The following is a 22,743-nucleotide window of genomic DNA, read 5'->3' on the forward strand; positions in this document are numbered from 1 at the left end:
CTTCACCATCTTCCTGCATTTACTCAGATTCATGTCCGTTGAGTCAGGTTTTTGTTAATTTTTGCTGTTCATTCTTGAACACTGAACCCTACATGTAAGCTCGTGTTCTTGACATTTTCTATCCCTACCACCTCTCCTCAGAATAACATCCTGAAAAATATTTTTAGTTTATTTAAAGATTTTATATAGTTGGAGTCCAGTATATCAATGTAGACAGGTTTCCCAATTATAGTAAATTTAAGTATGGAAGAAAAACATCTCACCTTACTTTGTTTCTTTCTTCAAATACACTGGACCAAAGAGGTCTAACTGTCTTGAATTCCTCTTTCGGGACATAACAACACTTTACCCAAAGGTATTTATTTTTATCAATTTCTGGGGTGTTTTGGGGATTTCATGATTACATGCTTGCCAAGCTTCTTTGTTTTAGATTCCTACAGCCTCCTGCTCAGCCTCTAATTGCTACCTATTCTATCTGATAACTGCCTTTCTGTTTTGATTCTAGTGCCTTCCTAAACAGAAATGATATTTAGTCTTTGCCTTGATATATCATTTAGGTATGCACTGACCCCTGCATAGGGAAATGTAGCTGCGTATGTTCAAAAGGCATTGGCTGGAATGTGAGAGTCCAACATGCATAGGGCATTTGGGAAGTTGAGGCTCTTCATTTTAGAAGGAGTTTTACAACTCTCTGCTGCTGTGGGTAGCCAATGCTTTATTTGCCTTTAGCCTAGTAAAACTTACTCTGTCTACACTCTGTTACAAAACATATGGTTAGTGGGTGTCAACTTTCAGTGTTTCTTTTGCACAGAATCTTTGCCATGGTGGAAGCGATGGGGAGAGGGAGATACCTTTCTTTAATCAGTAGCAGAAGCATCTGGGGAGCATGTATCACAATCTGCTCAGATTAGAACAGTGGTAACAATAGTGCCCACCACACTATACTCTCTGCATTCACCTGTAAGCTGCATCTTCATTGATTTGCTTCTGAAAATCACCTCTCTGACTTACTGAACTGAATTATTATGAGGCAATCATGTAAAAATCATTGTCTTTTTTCCTATTCCTGTCAATCTTTTATTTTTCTTCATGACAAGCCAAATGCATACTAGAAATTAGTAATCCTCATACTTATGTTTACTATCCTTGTGTCTTTTTTGTTGTCAACTTACTGTTTCCTTAATCTCCTTTGCATGCCTTTTTCCTTTCTATTTCGTTTTTGCTCCATTTCCCAAAATGATCCTTGCATTTCAGTTTTGTGAACTTATCTTTTATTGATAATGCTTTGGTTTATTTTTTCCCCTTCAAATAGTCTTTGTAATAATAATCTTCACATAGGGGTATTTCTGTGTTATTTTCTTTGAAACCAACATTTCTTTTCCTGCCATTGATAACTTACTGATTTTTTTTTTTCACAAACAGCAGATTAATTCTCTACTCATTGTCTCTAAATTCAAAGTTAGAAACCTTACATATGCAAATTCAGTTCTATTTGCTTTAATTATCAAACTCTGTTTCCTTCAGTGAATATGTTCTGTTTTGCATTTAGATGTTGCTAGAAAATGAGGAGAGAGTATGTGCAAAATAAGGCTGGAGGGAAAGAAAGAATCATTTGGAATTTTATTTTTCATTTAAAAAGCTAATTAAAATTGTATAACCTAAGCAAAGAAAAACTTTACTCTTTTGTGATCATAAGGGTGGACTGCTGCATCTCTCAAATTAGGAAGTTCAGATGTTTCTTCTTTGTGTAGGCAACTCTGAGAGTGATCATTATAAAGGACAATGCAAGGGAAGTGGGGAGTTTGCATGGCCAGGCCACAGGCAGCATAATCTGATTTTTAATAGTTAGGATTCGTCTATGGTCATTAAGAGGTATTCTTAAAAATATATCTGAAGAGTATATTTGCATTATGATAAGGTGAGCATTAGGTGGACATTTCATTCTCAGATATTTGTATAACCAAGGAATGCAATGCACTCTTGGTCACCAAGGACTCTGGCTGGGGCTTTAGAAGATTATCCAGTCTTTGGCAGTGAAGTGACAAGGATGTTGTAGAAACAACTTGCCTTTTCTTTCTTCAAGTCCTGTGTGGTTTCTGTTTATGTCTTTGTGCATCTTTCTCAGTTCCTTATGTGTTAAGTAGTCTTGAAGGCCAGTACTCCTGTTGAAAACTTACTAAGATTCTGGAGCATTCAATTCCTATCTGTATGACTTGTCAGGCTAATGATGAGTGACTTGGAAGTCTGTCCTCAGTGTCTCTACCCAAACTATCGTCAAAAGTGCTTTCACTTGGTTATTTAGAGAGAGCTATATGGTAGGTGGGGGGAAAATGTGAGTTTGGGCTTTAAAGTAACAAATTCCTTTCCAGGGGAAATTGCACTGCTTAGCTGAGTATTGAAAGAAGATACTGGGAACATATGTGTGTTAGGTCTGCCTCCAGAGTGTAGCTAAATTTGCAAGACAGTTGACTTGGCTCAAGTGATGTAACTTTATATCACGATTGTCCTTTGGGTTTTGAGTGACTTACAATAGTCTGTTTTGTGATGACTCATTCTGAAGATGGTGAAAATAATGAACTGACCATGGTGGTGAATGCCTTTGAGTGATATTAAGAGTTGAGGGGAGCAGCTCAATCTGTTGTTGGGAGAGGATCTGAGAGGTCAGAAACTCAGGGCGTGATGTGGCTGTGCTGATATAGACATCCTCAGATACCAGCTGTTTATCGACATCAACTGATGTTCTTCCAGGAACCTGGAGCTCTACAGAGTGATGTTGTATTTTATTCATTCCAAGCTGCATATTTTTTATAATTTTACATCTCTGAAATTGGAATCTGTTCTGTATGACTCACAACCTAACATAGTTTGGTTGTGTTTTTTCCTAGTGGTGTTATATACACAGTGTATCTTACTAATTATTGAGTTTGTCTTATAGTTATTAAACTGGACAGTAATAATGATCTTGCTACTATTCACTAAGCTTCCTGTGTGCCAGGAGACTTTCCGAGGCCTGCATGTATTATCTCACTTAATCCTGATAATTCCTCTGGTTTATAGCTTTCTGATACATTCTGGTCTTTTATTTTTGGGCTCTTCCTAATCTAAACTAATTGGCCAATAGTGTAGAAATGCAGTGATGGTGGTTTAGTCGCTAAGTCGTGTCTAGGTCTCGCGACCCCATGGACTGTAGCCCACCAGGCTCCTCTGTCTATGGGATTTCCCAGGCAAGAATACTGCAGTGGGTTACCATTTCCTTCTCTGGAGAGTCTTCCTGACCCAAGGATGGAATCTGGGTGTTCTGCATTGCAGGCAGAGATTCTTTACCAACCTAGTCACCAGGGAAGCCCATAGAAATACAGGCACATACCTGACGTAGCACATTTCATCCCACATAAAAAATACAGATTCCCTGATGTTTAAATGTGATCAAGTGGGAAGACAGAAGGCATTCATGAAAGGAGAGAAAGCGATCATGGTTATTTCGGGGAGAGGACCATGTGGAAGGAGTTCCTTCCAGATTCTGTCTCTGATCCCTCCCTGTGTGCGTGCCTGCAGATACCATGACAGTCACATGACAGAGTATCCTGGGCCTCATTTTCTCCTCCTTTCTTCAGCTGCTTGCTCTTTTATAGCTGATTGATCTTTCCAGACTGCGCTGGGAGAGAGCATCCCTCTCTTCGTGGCACTAATTTGGTGAAGGCGGTGGGCTGCACTCAGACAGGGGGAGAGTGGAAAATTCAAAAGTCATCCATTTTACTTGACATTTCCCAGCTGGTCTTCAGTAATCCCCAGCAATCCTTCGTGTGAATGATCAGGGGACGGGGAGGCCAGCCCGCCTCCCAGGGCTGTGGAAGAGCAGGGGACTCATGTGTTTCTAAATTGACCTGACAGATCAGAGTGGTGCCCTGCATTATTGCAACTTGTATTTTGACATAGTGACTTATAAAGAAATATGGTCAGTAGTCAGGAAAATAATCTTTGGCTGAGGAAGGCTAAAATTTGTCAGAACTGGAGAGAAACGTGGCATTTGTTTTTACTTGTTTGTTTCACTGGGATCACCAGGCAAAATGGTGGAAGGGGTAGCGTTTGCTCCTTGCTCCTGGTCCTTTGGTGCATAGTGAAATCGCTCAGTTGTGTCCGACTCTTAGTGACCCCAAGGAATTCTCCAGGCAAGAATACTGGAGTGGGTCACGTTTCCCTTCTCCAGGGCATCTTCCCAATCCAGTGATCGAACCCAGGTCTCTCACATTGCAGGTGGATTCTTTACCAGCTGAGACACAAGGGAAGTCCAAGAATACTGGAGTGGGTAGCCTATCCATTCTCCAGGGGATCTTCCCAACCCAGGAATCAAACCCTGGTCTCCCTCATTGCAGGTGAATTCTTTACCAGCTGAGCTTTTGGTACATAAAAGGCCCTTGATAAATGGATGAATAAATCCTCGTATCTGAAGGCTCTGGTACACCATCCTTTCAGATCTCGCCTTTCCGTGAGCTGCCTCTCCCAGTCTGTCCTGTGTATAATTCCTCCAGGACCGAGTTTCCTGCTAAGATGAACTACCTTTTGCTGCTGTGTGAGTGCAAGTGAATCTGTCCCAGAGAACATGCCCTGATCTCTCTGAGCCTGCTTTTCCTCATCCTTAAAACGAAGCCACAGTCCTTAGAGCTCATTGATGGGCTGTGATCAAATGAGATCAAATGAGAAGTGCTTCCAAGGGCACCGCAGAAGCGTCAGCTCTCTCTCAGGCAACGCATTTAGGTTTAGCCATGGTTTTGCTGTGCTGGAAAATTGTGGGTTCAGTGATGTGAACCCACACCTTGCATTCTGCTCTTCCCGCATCTCCTTTCTGGTTCTGTTCTTTTTCTTTTTTTAAAATTGAAGTATACCCTTTCTGGTTCTTTAGAGAAAACAGTTAAATCCTTTTTTCTCCTCTCCACAATATGGAGTGAAAACAAGGTACATATCAGAGGCTTGTGGACCTTTTTAAACCAAGAAAGAAATGTGATGGGTATTTCCTACCATCTGGCAAAATCCTAGGCCCCCTATTCCTTTTACTTGTTGGTGTTCCCTTTGTAATATCTGCTGTTATCAGATGTCACCACCTTTAACTTTTTAAAGTCAAAGGGATCTGTATAGGTATTAAGTTTATGCCAGTTTTCTTCAATCTTAGGAAACAGATTTTTAGAAGTTATCATAAGTCGATATTCTCCCACTTTGTCTCAGAAGGAATAAGAAGTTTGAGTTACACTTGTGATTCCAGGTTCCCGGTCCCTCTTTTGGCATCCGATCTTCATTGAGCCTTCCCTGACCTGACCCAGCCTGGCTAGTGACCCCTCCACTGGGCATTAGTTCAGTTCTCTTGTCATGTAGTTCATACAGCTGTCTTGCGTGCTGGTCTCAGAGTCCTTGAGCGCAGGGTTCTGACTGCATATCTTCTTACATTTCCAGAACCTGTCTATGTGATTTGCTGAGTGACTTTGTTGTAGGAAGGAATGGAGATAGGGAGAGAGAGAAAAGTGTGGAAGAGTGGAGGATGTGAAGAGAGAACTTTTCTTTTTTGATTGTACAGTGATGATTGCCTTGGTTTATGAACATTTCTATATAGAAGTCACAAAAGCTAACAGAGTCACTAATGTACTCAGTCCATAATCATTCATTCAGCAGACATTTTTTTTTAACACACTCAATGTATCGGACCTGTATGAGCCAGGAGGAGAAAAAGAATAAAGTGGGAGACCTACCCTCCTGGAAGTCAGGTGTACAAAACTCATCATAATGCCCTGCATCGAGTGTGGCAGTGGATATGTGAGTAGCACTGCAGGAGTGCTGGCCAAGGGGCCTCACTTCCCAGCTGGGCAAGTCCAAAGGCCTTCCAGGAGGGAAGATTTTTCAGGTGGACCTTAAAGGATCAGTGGGAGTCCATTCAGTAGGTGGGAAAAGGAGAGGGGACAAGTCTAGACAGAAAGATTGGCCCACCCCACAGCGACATCAAGGTATTAAGAGTGGAAAATTCATTACCATCTTTCTAAATTCCATATATATGCGTTAGTATATTGTATTGGTCTTTATCTTTCTGGCTTACTTCACTCTGTGTAATGGGCTCCAGTTTCATCTATCTCATTAGAACTGATTCAAATGAATTCTTTTTAATGGCTGAGTAATATTCCAGGGTGTATATGTACCACAGCTTCCTTATCCATTCATCTGCTGATGGACATCTAGGTTGCGTCCATGTCCTGGCTATTATAAACAGTGCTGCGATGAACATTGGGGTGCACGTGATCGGGTGGAGAGGGAGGAGGGAGGGGGGATCGGGATGGGGAATACATGTAAATCCAAGGCTGATTCATGTCAATGTATGGCAAAATCCACTACAATATTGTAAAGTAATTAGCCTCCAACTAATAAAAATAAATGGGGAAAAAAAAAAAACACAGAGTGGAAAATTCAAAGTCAGTATAAGAGGCCACTATTGGGAAAGAGACTGGAAGATTTGGTCAGGACTAGATTCAAGTCCAGCAGTCAGCCTCTCTCCCTAGCCCAGGACTTGTCTATCTTTTCTTTTTTTCTTTTAAATTTTTCTTAGTGTCTCAAGAATCAGTAGGACTTTATTCACTTCCATTCTTTCACCATTAACAGAAAACTGGAGAAAGCAAAAATGTTTTATGTGTTTACAAAGATAAATGACCTCTTTACCCAAGGAAGATCAAAACCTAAAACAAAAACAGGGAAGATCTTTTTAAAGCTCATGCTTCAAACATAGACAGCTTATTAAAAAGCAGAAACATCACTTTGCTGACAAAGATTCATATAATCAAAGCTATGATTTTTTCAGTAGTCATGTACAGATGTGATAGTTGGACCATAAAGAAGGCTGAGTGCCTAAGAACTGATGCTTTCAAACTCTAGTGCTGGAGAAGACTCTTGAGAGTCCCTTGGACAATACGGAGATCAAACCAGTCAATCCTAAAGGAAATCAACCTTGAATATTCATTGGAAGGACTGATGCTGAAGCTGAAACTCCAGTACTTTGGCCACCTCATTTGAAGAGCCAGCTCATTGGAAAAGACCCTGATGCTGGAAAGATTCAATGCAGGAGGAGAAGGGGGTGACAGAGGATGAGATGGTTGGATGGCATCACTGACTCAATGAACATGAGTTTAAGCAAACTCCAGAAGATGCTGAAAGACAAGGAAACCTGGCGTGTTGCAGTCTATGGGTTCGCAAAGAGTCAGACATGACTTAGCAACTAAACAACAATATATTGCTTTGTTACTACAGAGTCCCACAGCCTAGCCAAGACTAGCAAACTTTATTTTCAGCAATGTATGTTACAGAAGAAAAGATACATTTAATCTGCTTTTCCAGATAACCCTCCTCTTCACTTTCTGATGGACTCTGAATGGGGGGAGAGGTCCTCCCGTAGGAATCTCTGTAGCTTACCACCGAAGTGGTGCAGGGCGTGTGCTGGTGTTTTATCCAGTCGCCAACTCAGGCTCTTGGTCAGAAGAGAGGTTGGGAATAGTACCATTTATGTATTCATTATGCTGTTTAATTTAAAATGGCACCAGAAGAAAGGACAAATAATCACCTTGGGTCCTTGCCTTGAAATCCCACCCATCTGTTTTGTGTATGTTTGTAAGAGTGGCTGGAGGAAGCAGGAGAGGAGCTGATTACCTCTTAGAGAAAGAGGTTGGGTGGGGATGAAGCCAAGGTTTATCTTCTCTTTTACTTGACTCTGTGTTTCTGACGATAAAGGGGCGCACCTTGAAAGATCACAAGAGGGACTGTCATCCCAGGGCCTCATTCCATACGCTGGACTACATGAGGAAAGTTGTGACTCTCTAGTCTGCTGTCCTTTCTTCCCTGGCTCCTGCTCACATGGACAAACAGGCAGTGTCCAGGGATCGGAGAGGCATGGAAAACCACGCAGGGATTGACCCACTGAAGTGCTTCCTCAGCCGTGGCCATTGCCTGCCAGAAACAGCTCCAAACCTGAGTCCCCAGAGCACCCTGGTACAGGTTTATGCAGCTTGTAGATGAGCCCTGCAGACTTCATGTGGTCTAAGGTGAAATACATGCTTCTGGGGTTTCATTCCCTGAGATGTCAGGTATGATCAGGACGATAAACCCTCACCTGCCAACATTTCTCCTGGAAAGAAGACTCACCTTAATTTCTACATAGTGAGCATAACCTTAGCTCACATGTGCATTTATCTTTCATTTGGGGATTACATTAAGCAGTTGGTTAGTGCTCAGTATTACCTTTCTCATGGAGTGTTTCTCTGTAGTTTTCTTTTTCTCCATTAACTTGATGAAAAAACACAGATGATTTGAGGCATACTCTGCTCTATCGAGTTCAGGCTCAGTCAGGTGACACACATCACCTAGCATTTAGAAGTGTACCACTGGAACTCAGAAAAATTGGCTTCCCTGGTGACTTAGACAGTAAAGAATCTGCCTAGAATGCAGGAGACCTGGGTTCAATCCCTGGGTCCAGAAGCTCCGCTGGAGAAGGAAACGGCAACCCACTCCCTTATTCTTGCCTGGAGAATTCCATGGACAAAGGAGCTTGGCGGGCTACAGTCTATAGAGTTGCAAAGAGTTGGACATGACTGAGCGACTAACACACTTTCAGAAAAATTACAGTGAGGCATACTCGACTGCCCACGGGTAGATTTTTGCTCTGTTTACATGGAAAGAGAATAATGAAACTAGATGATCATGTAAGAGAACATTTTTTGCGATTCAGGTCGAACAAAAGAATCTTTAAGTGTGCTCTGTGGAAAAGAGTTGAATTCATTGTGGTCATAAACTTTTTGGTTAGGAGCGTGACTCAATGAAATTTTTAACAGAAAAGACTTATGTCAGAGCTATGGAAACCTACAATATCCTGTAATAATTTATTTAAGAGTATCATAGTAGTTCTGAGCCTCAGGATGTGGGAGGAAAATTAACGGAAATCATGTTGCAGGACTTTATATTTTTATACATACTTGACAGACATCTACAGTAAGTGGTTTTTTCATCAGATGACTTATAAGGAGGTGAAATGCCAGGTAATATCCCCAGGGAAAGAACAATGGGCAAATTTGTGAATATCGTTTCTGTTTGGCTTTCTATTATCAAGAACAGTTGTTGAAGATATAGTACGTTCTGCTGTGAGTAAAGCCCTTAAAAAATGAAAATGTGGGTGGATTTTAGAAAGCAAACATGATATCTAAAGGGGCTTCATTCTTTGAATCCTCATTTGCTAACACTGGATCATTTGACCTTGGGATAAATGTAAAACAGAAAGCCCAAATTTATGATTGCTGTTCCTTCACTTATGATACTGACCTTGATGTTGATTTTAGCCTTGGCAAGTCAATGCTGAGTATTCTATATGTCTGTGTGCATGCGTATGAAGTCACTTCAGTTGTGTCTAACTCTTTGTGACCCCATAGACTATAGGCCACCAGGCTCTTCTGTCCATGAGATTCTCCAAGCAAAAATACTGGAGTGGGTTGCCATGCCCTCTTCCAGGGGATCGTCTCAACCCAGGGATCAAGCCTGCATCTCTTATGTCTCCTGTATTGGCAGGCTGGCTCTTTACCACTAGCACCACCTGGGAGGCCCTCTATATGTCTAGGGTACACTATTTGTGACCACGGCTTGAAATGTGAAAGATACTCCTAAAGTTGTGGAAACAGTATGTGAATGTACCAGGATCTAGAAGCACACATTTCCAAATATGTTGTTACATGGGATGTGATAAAGTAGTTTACTTAAGATTATTTATTACCTGGGTTGTATTATAATACATTTACCGAATCAATAATATTCATTTAGTTCAGTCCAGTCACTCAGTTGTGTCTGACTCTGAGACCCCATGAACTGCAGCACTCCAGGCTTCCCTGTCCATCACCAACTCCTAGAGCTTACTCAAACACATGTCCTTTGAGTCAGTGATGCCATTCAACCATCTCATCCTCTGTCATCCCCTTCTCCTCCTGCCTTCAATCTTTCTAAGCATTGGGGTCCATTCCAATGAGTCAGTTCTTCCCATCAGGTGGTCAAAGTATTGAAGTTTTAGCTTCAGCATCAGTCCTTCCAATAAATATTCAGGACTGATTTCCTTTAGGATTGACTGGTTGGATCTCCTTGCAGTCCAAGGGACTCTCAAGAGTTTTCTCCCACACCACAGTTCAAAAGCATCAATTCTTCAGCACTCAGCTTTCTTTATAATCCAACTGTCACATCTATACATGAATATTCATTTAACACAAGGACAGTTTTTTAATTTTTCCATTGAACAAGTGGTATACATGGTTTAATTTGCTTTAAGTTAGTTTTGTACCCAAAACAGCATTATTTATCAACGCATAGGTTTTTTTAATGCTCATTATTTTGTATTGAGGTATTAACAATTAACAATGTTGTGATAGTTCCAGTCATACATATACATGTATCCATTATCCCCTGAACTCCCCTCCCATCCAGGCTGACACATAACATCGAGCAGAGTTCCCTGTGCGGGACTGGAGGTCCTTGCTTATTATCCGTTTTAAACAGAGCGCCGTGTATGTGTCGATCCCAAACTGCCTCACTACCCCTTCTCACCATCTTTGCCCCCAGCAACCATAAATTCCTTCTCTAAGTCTGTGAATTTGTTTCTGTTTTATAAATAAAATAATTTGTATCCTCTCTTTTTAGGTTCCCCATATAAGGGATGTCATAAGATATTTCTCTCTCTCTCTCTCCCCTCTCTCTCTCTCTCTCCACACACACACACACCCCACATCTTCTTTATCCAGCCCTCTGTCAATGGGCTTTCGGTCGCTTCCATGTCTTGGCTATTGTAAATAGTGCTGCAATGAACACTGGAGTGCATGTATCTTTTCAAAGTATGATCTTCTCTGAGTGTATCCCCAGAAGTGGGATTGCAGGGTCATATGGTAGTTCTGTTTTAGTTTTTTAAGGACCCACCATACTGTTCTCCATAGTGATTTATATTCCCACCAACAATGTAGAAGGGTTCTCTTCTCTCTATGCCTTTTCCAGCATTTATTGATTGTGGATTTTTTTATGATGGTCATTTTGACTGGTGTGAGGGATATCCATGCCAAATGCTGGGCTGGATGAAGCACAGGCAGGAATCAAGATTGCTGGGAGAAATATCAATAACCTCGGATATGCAGATGACACCACCCTTATGGCAGAAAGGAAAGAAGAACTAGAGAGCCTCTTGATGAAAGTGAAAGAGGAGAGTGAAGAAGTTGGCTTAAAACTCAACATTCAGAAAACTAAGATCATGGCATCTGGTCCCGCCACTTCATGGCAGTTAGATGGGGAAACCTTGGAAACAGTGACAGACTTTATTTTTGGGGGCTCCAAAATCACTGCAGATGGTGACTGCGGTCATGAAATTAAAAGACACTTGCTCCTTGGAAGAAAAGCTATGACCAACCTAGACAGCATATTAAAAAATGGAGACATTACTTTGCCAACTAAGGTCTGTCTAGTCAAAGCTATGGTTTTTCCAGTAGTTATGTATGGATGTGAGAGTTGGACTATAAAGAAAGCTGAGCACTGAAGAACTGATGGTTTTGAACTGTGGTGTTGGAGAAGACTCTTGAGAGTCCCTTGGACTGCAAGGAGATCCAACCAGTCAATCCTAAAGGAAATCAGTCCTGGGTGTTCATTGGAAGGACTGGTGCTGAAGCTGAAACTCCAACCCTCTGGCCACCTGATGGGAAGAACTGACTCTTTGGAAAAGACCCTGATGCTTGGAAAGATTGAAGGCAGGAGGAGAAGGGGGCAACAGGGGATGAGATGGTTGGATGGCATCACCGACTCAATGGCCGTGAGTTTGAGGAAGCTCCAGAAGTTGGTGATGGACATGGAAGCCTGGAGTGCTGCAATCCATGGAGTTGCAAAGAGTCGGACATGACTGAGCGACTGAGCTGAGGGATATCTCAGTTTAGTTTTGATTTGCATTTCTCTAATAGCTAGTGATGTTGAACATGTTTTCATGTGCCTTTTGGCCATCTGCATGTCTTCTTTGGAGAAATGTCTCTTTAGGTTCTGCCCACTTTTTGGATGGGTTGTTTGTTTTGATGAAGTTAAGCCTCATGAGCCTTTTATAAATTTTGGAGTCTAAGCCCTTGTTGGTCACATCATTTGCAAATAATTTCTCCCAATCTGTGGGTTGTCTTTTCGTTATGTTTACTGTTTCCTTTGCTATGCAAAAACTTTTGAGTTTAATTAGGTCCTATTTGTTTATTTTTTGTTTTTATTTCCATGATTCTAGGAGACAGATTGAAAAAGATAATTGCTGCTATTTATGTCAGAGAGTGTTCTGCCTATGTTCTTTTGTAAGAGTTTTATAGTGTCCAGTCTAACATTTAGGCATTTAATACATTTTGAGCTTATTTTTGTGTATGGCATTAAGGAATGATTTAATTTCATTTTTTTTACATGTAGCCATCCAGTTTTCCCAGCACCCTTTGTTGAAGAGACTATCTTTCCAACTTTGTGTAATCTTGCCTCCTTTGTTGTGGATTAATTGACCATAGGTGTCAACATATAGATTTTTAAATGAGTATTTTTGGTTTGGCCTTAGACAGTATCGTGATTTCATGACCTGATGTTTGCCATTACTGTCATTTACTTATCAAAATCCAGTTGGATTAGATTTCACAATTTTCATGTTCTAAGTGATGAGGCAAGAGAGAAGGTTTTAGGTGACAAATAACACACTGCAAGCGGACAGAGTTGGGCATGACTGAAGCAGCTTAGCACAGCATGCACAAGACTTAATAGAGTTCATGTCACCTGCTAAAAATAAGATTATGGACTCATTATACATTCTCTGTCTAACATTTTCTAAACACTAGAAATGTCTGGAGGTGCTATGTAAGAATTTCAACTGATCAAAGTCATTATATGGAACATCTTGAATCAGATTTATAGCATTATTTATATAGTTTATTTGTAGAATTATTATTTTTGTGTTCCTCCTTGCAGTCCTTGCTTGCTGTCTTTAACCAGTGGTCCATTAGGTTTGCAAATGAAATAGCACATCAGTTAACGTTATAATGCCAGACCTCCTTGGGGCTTGCAGTGCAGCAGAGATGCGGCTCAGTGATGGGATCTCAAGCAGATTGGTTTGCCCTCACCTCCTTAAGCCCACTCACAACACAACATGGAGGCTCACCAGCTATTTCCTGATAAAGGGAAAATATATCGCAGCACTTGTCTTACATATCAATTGTTACAAATTCTAATCGAAACAGATGTCACAACCATCCTTGCTGTTGTAAGCCTGGGGAACACTTGTGGATCCTGGAATTTATGATTTTGTCTTTGAAGAAAACTCCTTCCTCAGCCTGGTCTCCTCCCATTGTTCTTCTGGTCTGGAGACTGCAAAACCTTCATCTTCAAGGCTAGGAAAAGACTGTAAATGAGTGACCAAAGGAGAAAGTGAGATATTAGGAAAGGCCTGCTTTGAGTCAATAAAGAGGGATAAATATTTGCCATGTAGATAGGAGGGAGCAAGAAATAAAGATTTTAATCTCTTAAGGTTTGTGAGAATGTTTGGAAAGAATTCCCTATTCAATAAAAGATCATATTCTATGGAAAGAGAATAATATTCCCTGACTAAAATACTTACCTTGCTTGTGAAGTTAGAGAATTGTTAGTTCAAGGAGTAGTGGGGAGGGCTGATGTTTTGAATGAAAACCCCTGCTTTTTCATATTCGCCTACTCTTCTTCTTTCCTTCTGTCCACAGAGCTTAATAAAACTAAGTGTAGTAAGCTTCCTTTTGAAAAGGTACCTTCCCTCCCTCTAATTAATAAACTCTGTGTCAAAAGTCCTGTGTCGTGAGCATTCTATTTATGCTTCAAATAGAGAAATTTTTAAGGAGATGCAGATGGTCTTTGAGGAAACCACTTTATATTTGGTTCAGAAACTGAGTTCCCTTATGTTTAAATGTGTTTTAAAATTTATATATTTTGAAATTGAAAGCAGTCTTTGAAGTAGGCTAGAAACCAGCTAAAGCTACTTGCACACAAGACTCAATTCTTTGTAAAAATCAGTAATTGGACTGGGTGGGGGCTGGGAAGTGGATGGCTTCTCCTGTTAGGGTGTAGAATTACTCTGTTCTGAATCGTGGTAAGCTCTCTTACGGCTGTTCAGCGTTGTCATTAAAGGCCATTATGCTGGTGATTTTCCCTTGTGTCTCAAACATCTTCATTTAGTCTGGCACTATAATAGAAGGCTTCTAGTTCAGAAAATTTGACCAAAAGATTTGAAATTTAAATAAGTGGTATTGATTGCTGCAGAGGAGTTTTTAAACTCAAAACAAAAATGTCAGGTTCTGGACCTAGAACATGAACAAGATGACTTAAGAATTTGGCTTATAGAATATTTTAAAGTTCACTTTAGTTTTTGTTGTTTTTGTTGTTGTTTTTACAAAATAGAGATGTTCCATGGCTACTTCTACTGATTCACTAAGTTTTTACCATCTAGAAAAGCTACAATTTATCTTATAAAGACTTTCAGTTATTTCAAAAGAAAAATTATAAAGAGTACACATAATGTTACATTCAATAATTATGAAATACTTTAAATGTATGTTTTAGTTTCATGTCATGGGAAATATTCTTATAGTAACAGTCAAGCTTAGTTTTTAAAAAATATTTTTTAACCTAATTGCTTTAGAAATAATCCCATTAACAGACTTTTCTACTGTGTGAAATATTCATTCCTTAATTGTTTAACCTGTTTAATTTCCTAAGAAAATGTTATATGTAGAGATAATATTTTGGAAAATGTTTAAACTTTTATTTTTGGCTCCAAATACATTCTTTAGGTATAAAGAGGAATTCTTTTCAAATTTTAGTAGTGCACATATGGAAATAATATCTACCTATTATTTCATGCAAAAAAGATAAAACCTGAGGGCTAACTCATATCCACCATTGCTATCAGTTATATATGTCAAAAAAAATTCCTGTAACACCTTTCTTAAATCACATATTACTGAATGGAACCAATATTATTTAATAAAAGTAGATGTATGCAAAAAGTTAAACTTTTATTTGCTGGCTCAGTAACACTAGCACATAACACCTCTCAGAATACAAATGAGGGACTTGTTAAGAATTTGTTAAATAAAACTTTAAAACAGTCCTACTTATATTGTGGAGTGGGACAGAATGAGAGATAGTGACAGATTGATAATAGTGAAAATAGGAAAAAAAAGGGAAGAAAATAAAGAATAAAAAGAAAAGATGGAAGAGAAGTGAAGGGAAAAGAGAAGGACCATCACCTATCTATTCACTGGTTCATTCATTTTCCAAATACATATTTTTTGCTCAGTGTATTGGACCTCTGGCATTTTAAGCAGAGAATTAAACAAGTCCTTAATGCTCCTCTGATGAATACTACCGCCTTCCCCTTCACTGAACTGAAAGAAAAGAAGATGAGACAAAGGTGAGCTGGAATAGAGAGAGAGAATGGACAAAGAAATATGAGCAGAAAATATAAAAGTTGGATGCCTAAGAACAAGAGAGATGGAAGGTTAACTTCTACTTATTCTTTTTCATGGTATAGAACTACATCCATCTCCCCTCCTCCACACCCACAGGATACCTTTGATTTGTTTCTGGCATCTTCTCATACCGTATTTGGATAATGACTCTCTGGGCCTGCTGAGGTCTACACCCAAGCAACCATCTGTTGGAAAAAAATGTTTTTTAGTGTCTTCCATGTGCCAGGCACTGTGCTAGGCAGGGAGATACAGTGGTGAATGAAACTCTATCACTGCCCTCTGAGTATTTTATGATCTAGTTGTGTCAAGTAAATGGATAAATGATTCAGTGCAATAAATGCTACTAAAGAGATAAGTAAAAGTCAGCTAAGTCTTGGGATCAATAAGAGTTTCCTGAAGTAAGAGAGAGCCAAATTGATATTTCCCCTTGTTAGCTTGTCCTTTTTAAGAATTCCATCAGAATGCCTATTTTGGGAAAAAAACCTTTCAGTTTCTTTATGGTTCAGAAAAAATTTTTAAGTTTGGTTTGATTCAAAAGTTAGTAAATTAGATTTGTTTGACCTGACTTTTCATTGGTGAATTGTTTTAGGTAAAGTCCTGATTACACATTTAAAATAGATGTTCTAATTTATATTTCCCTTAAAAGATTCATACCCATTTAAAAATATTTATGAAGTTTTGAAAACAAAGCACAGGATCTTTTGTCCTGTATTTTCAACATCCATTTTATGCATAAATATGTATAGGCAGTACACTGTTGCAGCTTAATATGAAACAGATGCCCTTAAAGCAATTTAATGAGTGTGTGTCTAAAGTATGTATATGTACACCAATTTATTTCCTGACTTAAAACTGCAGTTTTATCAGACTTTTAGAGGAAAAATGCCAAATCATGATAGGTTGCACTAGATTTCATCTAAGAGCTCTTTGGAACAATGAAAGAGACTAAAAGGACTGAATGCTTTTTCATACTTTGTGTTCTTTCACGTAAAGCTGATTTAGAGAAATTCCTATTGCTGCTTTTTCCTTTGCAGAAACTTTAAAACAACAAACCAGACCCATTTATAGTTGCTGGTTCATCTCAAGTCTGTAGTGGCCTCTTCTGTCTTCTTGATGGGTTTTGTTCTACTTTGTCCTGAGTGTCTATGTCCAGCCCTAACTGTTCCCCTGAACTCCAATTGCTCATTCTTAGTCTTGGCTTGATGTCTAATAGGTCACTTCAAGTTTAGCATCACTAAAACAAAGCCACCGGAACTCCTCCCAACTCCAGCAACCAAACCTGGCTCCTTTTACAGTCTTCCTCACAGATATGGCGATGGCAATCTTGTTCAGGCCCCATACTTGAACATTATCCTTGGCTCTTTTCATCTCCATAAGCAATCCGCATTTCTACAGCTATCGACCTCCGTGCCACCATCATCTCTTGCCTGGGCTGTTGGCTTGCTCTCCTAACTATTTCCCCTACTTCTAGTTGTGAGTTTCTATAGCCATTCACTACGCAGCCAGGGTGATCCTTTCAGAACAGAAATCAGATCCAGTCACTCCTTGGTCAGAATAAACACAGTGGCTTTCTGTCTCATTTACAGTAAAATCCAGGCGTGGCTATAAGTCCCTATATGATCTAGCTACCTCTCGGATCTCATGTCTCACCCCTCTTCTTCTTTCCTACTCTGCTTTGGCCATATCAGCCTCGCTGTTTTTTTGTACCCAAGAGCATTCCCACTTCAGGGCCTTTGAACTTGCTTTGACACGAACCACCATCACCTAGATACATACATGTTCATTTCCAGAGTTCCTTCAGATTTCTGCTTAATTGTCCTAAAGAACTTTCCTGAACACCTTTTTCTGCCCTTTTACTTTATTTCTTTCTCAGCATTTATCCACATGTGTCATTTTCTATTAAATATTTATGTCTTCCCTGTTAGTACTTAAGCTCCATGAAGGCAGGAATTTTTATGTTTTTCTTTCTTGTTCTATCCCTAATACCTAACTGAGGCAGGATTTACGGCCAGGCTCTAGATTTTTAAGTCCCCTGCTCTTTCTGTGGTTGTGTATGCCCTTCCATAGGTTTTAAGTTCCCCAAGTACACTGACTGCATCTTTTCTTTTGCCCCATCGCCTTATAGGATATAGGACCGTGCTGTACACTCAGTGTGGGTTTCCAAGTGCCAAGTCATGTGCTGTACATAGCCTGATTGAATTACTCCCTGTGCTCACATGGTTGGTCATCAGCTTGGATTGTACACTTACTCAGGATGTACTTCACCCTTTGTAGGAATAAAAGACAAGTTGCTGTTATTCCCCAGATACACAGTGGCATTTGGAAACTATAGGCAGTTTGTTTGCATGAAAAATCTAACATGGTGAGACTCTGGTCCTCAATAAATAGATTATTTGTATTCTGAATTTTGAATACCTGATGGAGAGGATTAGATTGTGCTGGTTTAAACCTGAGGGTTTTGTTGTTGTGGTGGTGGTGGTGTTTTATGTTGATATTTGATGTTGTTGATATTTCTGCATTTAACCACCCTAAGTTTTTTTAATGTATACAAATTACACATATATATATGTGTGTGTGTCTGTGTCTGTGTGTGTGTCTGTATGTATATTTAAAGAACAGGATCACACACTACATTATTGTTCAGTCACTAAGTCATGTCCAGCTCTTTTTGACCCCATGGACTACAGCACACCAGGCTTCCCTGTCTTTCACTATCTCCCAGAGTTTCCTCAAACTTAGGTCCAATGAATGGTGATGCTATCCAACCATCTTATCCTCTGTCACCCCTTCTCCTCCTGCCCTCATTCTTTCCCAGCATCAGGGTCTTTTTCAATGAGCCAGCTCTTCAAATCAGGTGGCCAAAGTACTAGAACTTCAGCTTCAGCATCAGTCCTTCCAATGACTATTTAGGGTTGATTTCCTTTAGGATTGACTGGCTTGATCTCCTTGCTGTCCAAAGGCCTCTCAAGAGTCTTCTCCAGCACCACAATTCAAAAGCATCAATTCTTCAGCGCTCAGCCTTCTTTATACGCTGCATACTATTTAGATTTTCATGCATCATATCATGACCTTTTTATTGTGTCACCATGATATTGACAGAAAAATATTGTTTTTAAAGATTATCCATATGTCATCAGTTCTCAAACTTAAGGAAAGTATGTCCCAGACATGTTATTTTACAAATGGAAGAGTATTCATGTTTGACTTGAGTCTTTCCAAAGCAACTACTAAAAGGTTCTTGCATTTTATTCTGACAATTTTTGTTCTTTTGCCTATGAGGTTTCTTAGGTGACAGGTAATCCTGACTGTTTCCCTCTTGTTTTTACAGGTGATCTGCAACTCTTTCACCATCTGTAACGCAGAGATGCAGGAAGTTGGTGTTGGACTATATCCTAGGTAGAGTGGATGCTATTTCATTTACTGGAAGGAGTCTCTTTAATTCCCAACCTTTTAAAAGTAGTTAGAAAGGCTATTACATGCAGCTGGTTTGAGAGCCAAGCTTGAAACTTAATGATAAATTACAAGAAAAATGGAAAATTTGAAGTTTAAAGAAAACAGTTTTATAACCCCACATTATATTCTATGCTATTAATGGAGAGGCAGACCTCAGACCTAAATTCTTGTTGGGAATTGTGTTGAGGACTGCCCTGTGGCCACTGGTTAAAGCTGTGTCCTTTCAGCACAAAAGGTGTAGGTTTGATCACTGGTCAGGGAACTAGGATCCCACATGCTACAGGGCATGACCAAAAAGAAAAAAAAAAAAGCCAACAACATTTAAAAAATAGTTAGGGGTTGTGGGTGCTAGTAAACCACTCTTCCCTGATCTTAATCCTTCTGGGCTGATCATATGATTATTACACCAGACTTGCTGTAATGCACCAGTTGGGTCCATGTTGTCTTTTGGCTCAGCCTACTCTGAGCCCCAGTGCTCCATGAGGTGGAACCCTCTTAGGCTCTGGTCTCCCGAAGAGCTCTCTCCAACTCTCACCAAGGTGATCTGTATCGCCGAGCTGCTAGATTCTCCTTCAACAAGCACTCTGAGTTTCATTTTGTTTTCAGGCTATTAGTGTCCAAATACAAAGAGGGTCTTTCGTATAATTAACTGTGAATCTGAGAAGTCAGCTTCTTATTTTTCATGTGTTATAAATCACAGGTCTATGGTATGGATCAATAAATGACTCTCATAAGATTATTGTGATGATGAAATTTGATCAACAAGGTCGTGTGCTAAGAAGGGGCTTTCTACATAGTGAATGCGCACTTAGAGTTATTTCTCATTATTATCAAATGTGGTGGCAGCTTAAATACATTCCCTTCCTCAAAAGAAAAAGGTATTCCTCCAAGGTAATGAAATGACTTGCCATGGCCTGGAATGCATGAGGGTCTTGGTAGTGAGATAATCTCAACATTCTGTTGAAGAGGAAGTACTTCTATTAATTCTGTGACATGGTTGCATGTGTTCTAGTGAAGTTGGCAGTTCTGCTGAAGGAGTTCAACAAAATGTGATCCCGAGTGGGAAACTCAGGGGTATTTTGGCTGCTTCCTATTTACCTCAGAAGTAAATAAGGTATCCTTTACCTCAGAAATTTTTCCTTTGCAAAGCAGTTTGTTTTCCCTCATCTTCATGTTGGGTCACCTTAGTAGCTGGTACCTAATGAGAGAGCCACCTCCCCATACCCATCCCCTAAAGTTTATTAACAAACTTCCCTAATGAGCTTTCACCCAGGGAGCCTTTCACTTCATGGGAAATAGGCTAGTGCCCCCAGAGGACTCAATTCCTGGTACACTGTCACCCTACCTGTCCCCCTGCCCCTAAAGTAAAGTGTCTTTTGCCATTATAGTTGTTAAATTTAGCTGTTTGCTTCTGTCTACTGAGTCACAGTATTCTCCTTTTATTTCTTTTCTCCAGTATGTCTTTGCTCAATCACAGCTGTGACCCCAACTGTTCGATTGTGTTCAACGGGCCCCACCTCTTGCTGCGTGCAGTCCGAGATGTTGAAGCGGGAGAGGAGGTAAGGAACCCGTGTTTCCCACTGGCTGGCCTCTTTTTTCCGTTACAGCCAGTTGTGCCTGAAGGGCAGCTTTTCATTGTCTTTCCGCTGAAGAAAATGTATATATTACCTCTACCCACATATATGTGTTAATGTGCGATATTTGTTTTTCTCTTTCTGACTCACTTCAGTCTATGACATTCTCTAGGTCCATCCACATCTCTATAAATGACCCCATTTCATTCCTTTACATGGCTGAATAATATTCATTGTATGTAAATATCAAATCCCCTTTATCCATTCATCCATTGGTGCACTGTGGGGACCTGCATGGGAAGAAATTCCGAAAGGAAACAGCTATACTTATGTACATACATACCTGCATACCTACCTACCTACATACATGCATATGTACATATGTGTGTATATACGTACATACATATGTACATACATACATGCATACATACGTGTGCCTACAGCTGATTCATTTTGCTGTCCAGAAGAATCTGACACGACGTTGTAAAGCAGCCATGTGCTGTGCTTGCTTAGTCGCTCAGTCGTGTCTGACTCTTTGCGACCCCATGGACTGTAGCCTGCCAGGCTCCTCTGTCCATGGGGATTCTCCAGGCAAGAATACTGCAGTGGGTTGCCATGCCCTCCTCCAAAGGATCCTCCCAACCCAGGGATTGAACCTAGGTCTCCTACATCGCAGGCAAATCCTTTACTATTTGAGCCACCAGGGAAGTAACTATACTCCAATAAAAAATTTAACTAAAAAAAAAAAAAAAGTCTACCCAGAGACTAATTTAATCATCATTGCTTCCAGATATAGGTGGGCTAACTTTTTTTTTTAATCATCGTTAACCTGGATGATGGAAAGTTCCTACTATATGTGTGTGGGAGAGATGTGTGTGTGTGTGTGATAATGTGTGTGTTTTGTGCATATGACAGTTCATCGGCCTCTTGCATCTCTGCAAGTGGTCATCCTTCTGTAGTCAGAGAGGTCAGCCCAAGCTTGTGAAAGATCTCAAGGGTTTACTTACTCCCAAGGCCATTAATTGCATTTCAAGGGTGATTCATTTTTACCTTTGTGTTAAGAAAGCAAACAGGTTTTATTCTTTCAGGTTGTCACTGGGCCTTGACAAACCTATCAGCGTCAGCTTCTCAGAGTAACTGTCCAAGCAAAGATGTGAAGGCAGTAGAGGACAGAAAGTATGACCTCCAGTGCTGAACTGGCCTTGACCTTTCCAGTTCCGCAGGCTGCCCAGCCAGCCTCTTTTGATGAGGACCCTTCTCAGAAGTCCAAAGGCTCACAAGATAGCTGGGGATGGGCTACTCCAGCACTGCTGAACCTGAACCTGACAGAGTTCACACAGCTCCTACCCTGAATTCTGGGTTATAGATATTTATGCTTTTCAGAACCCAGTTTCCCTCTACCTTCCAATTTGCTAAAGTGGATATTTATTGCAAGGAAAACAGACTATCATAAGCTTTTATTGCATTTATGCAGCACTCAGCCAATAAAACCTAAACTCAGAGGTACCATATTTTATGTAGACAGGGATTTGGCTTTGATAAGACTGCCTCCAAACTGAGTTGCAACTGAATAAGCTGTCTCTTATCAGCCACTTAATTGAATTTCCAGTGTTTAGGATCGGTGTAGTAGGTACATGGGGATATCTGTCAACAATATGTGGAATTTAGATTTTTTTTTCCTTGGACCATATGTGACTTCAAGCCAGGGAAGGAGGGGGCTGCTATCCATTTTCAACAACATTAGTTTGGGAGCTGAGCGACGGCTGCCTTTTGATAATGTTGTTGTTGTTTTGTTAAATTAAAAAAAAAATAGGTAACTTGACAAGCAAACAGGAAAACTATGAGAAACAGTTGGAGTTCTCAGAAACAACAAAGAAATTTCTTCATATCTTGTTTTCTAGGCTTGGCTACCAATTATTCTCCTTGGTTAGTTTTCGTTTAGTTGAAAAACACCATCTTTTAGTGCTTATTTCATGTCCTTCACTTTCCATCTCTGGAGAAACAAGCAAATCCTTCCTCTTGCCTGACACAGAGTAGTTCTGCTCAGCATCTGCCCAGTAGACTCAGATATTTTTCCCCACGGTCCTTATCCAAATGGCTTCTCAATAGAGAGAATTGTCCCCATAAGTTCTTTTAATACCAATTTGTTCAGAAAATAAATGTTTTCCTACCATTATACACTT

The 22,743-nt window shown here is 40.1% G+C and overlaps 1 protein-coding gene across 2 annotated transcripts in view; it reads left to right on the forward strand.

Moving 5' to 3' along the window:
- SMYD3 (SET and MYND domain containing 3) overlaps window positions 1–22,743 on the forward strand; it is a 701,156-nt gene that overhangs the window by 520,265 nt on the left and 158,148 nt on the right. For both annotated transcript variants that reach the window (XM_065935584.1, XM_065935585.1), the window contains exons 6-7: window positions 18,862–18,929; window positions 20,443–20,545. In XM_065935584.1, coding sequence (XP_065791656.1) covers window positions 18,862–18,929; window positions 20,443–20,545 — 171 coding nt within the window. The remainder of the gene's footprint in view (window positions 1–18,861; window positions 18,930–20,442; window positions 20,546–22,743) is intronic.

Source organism: Muntiacus reevesi, chromosome 5 (assembly GCF_963930625.1).
Source record: "Muntiacus reevesi chromosome 5, mMunRee1.1, whole genome shotgun sequence".
NCBI lineage: Eukaryota > Metazoa > Chordata > Mammalia > Artiodactyla > Cervidae > Muntiacus > Muntiacus reevesi.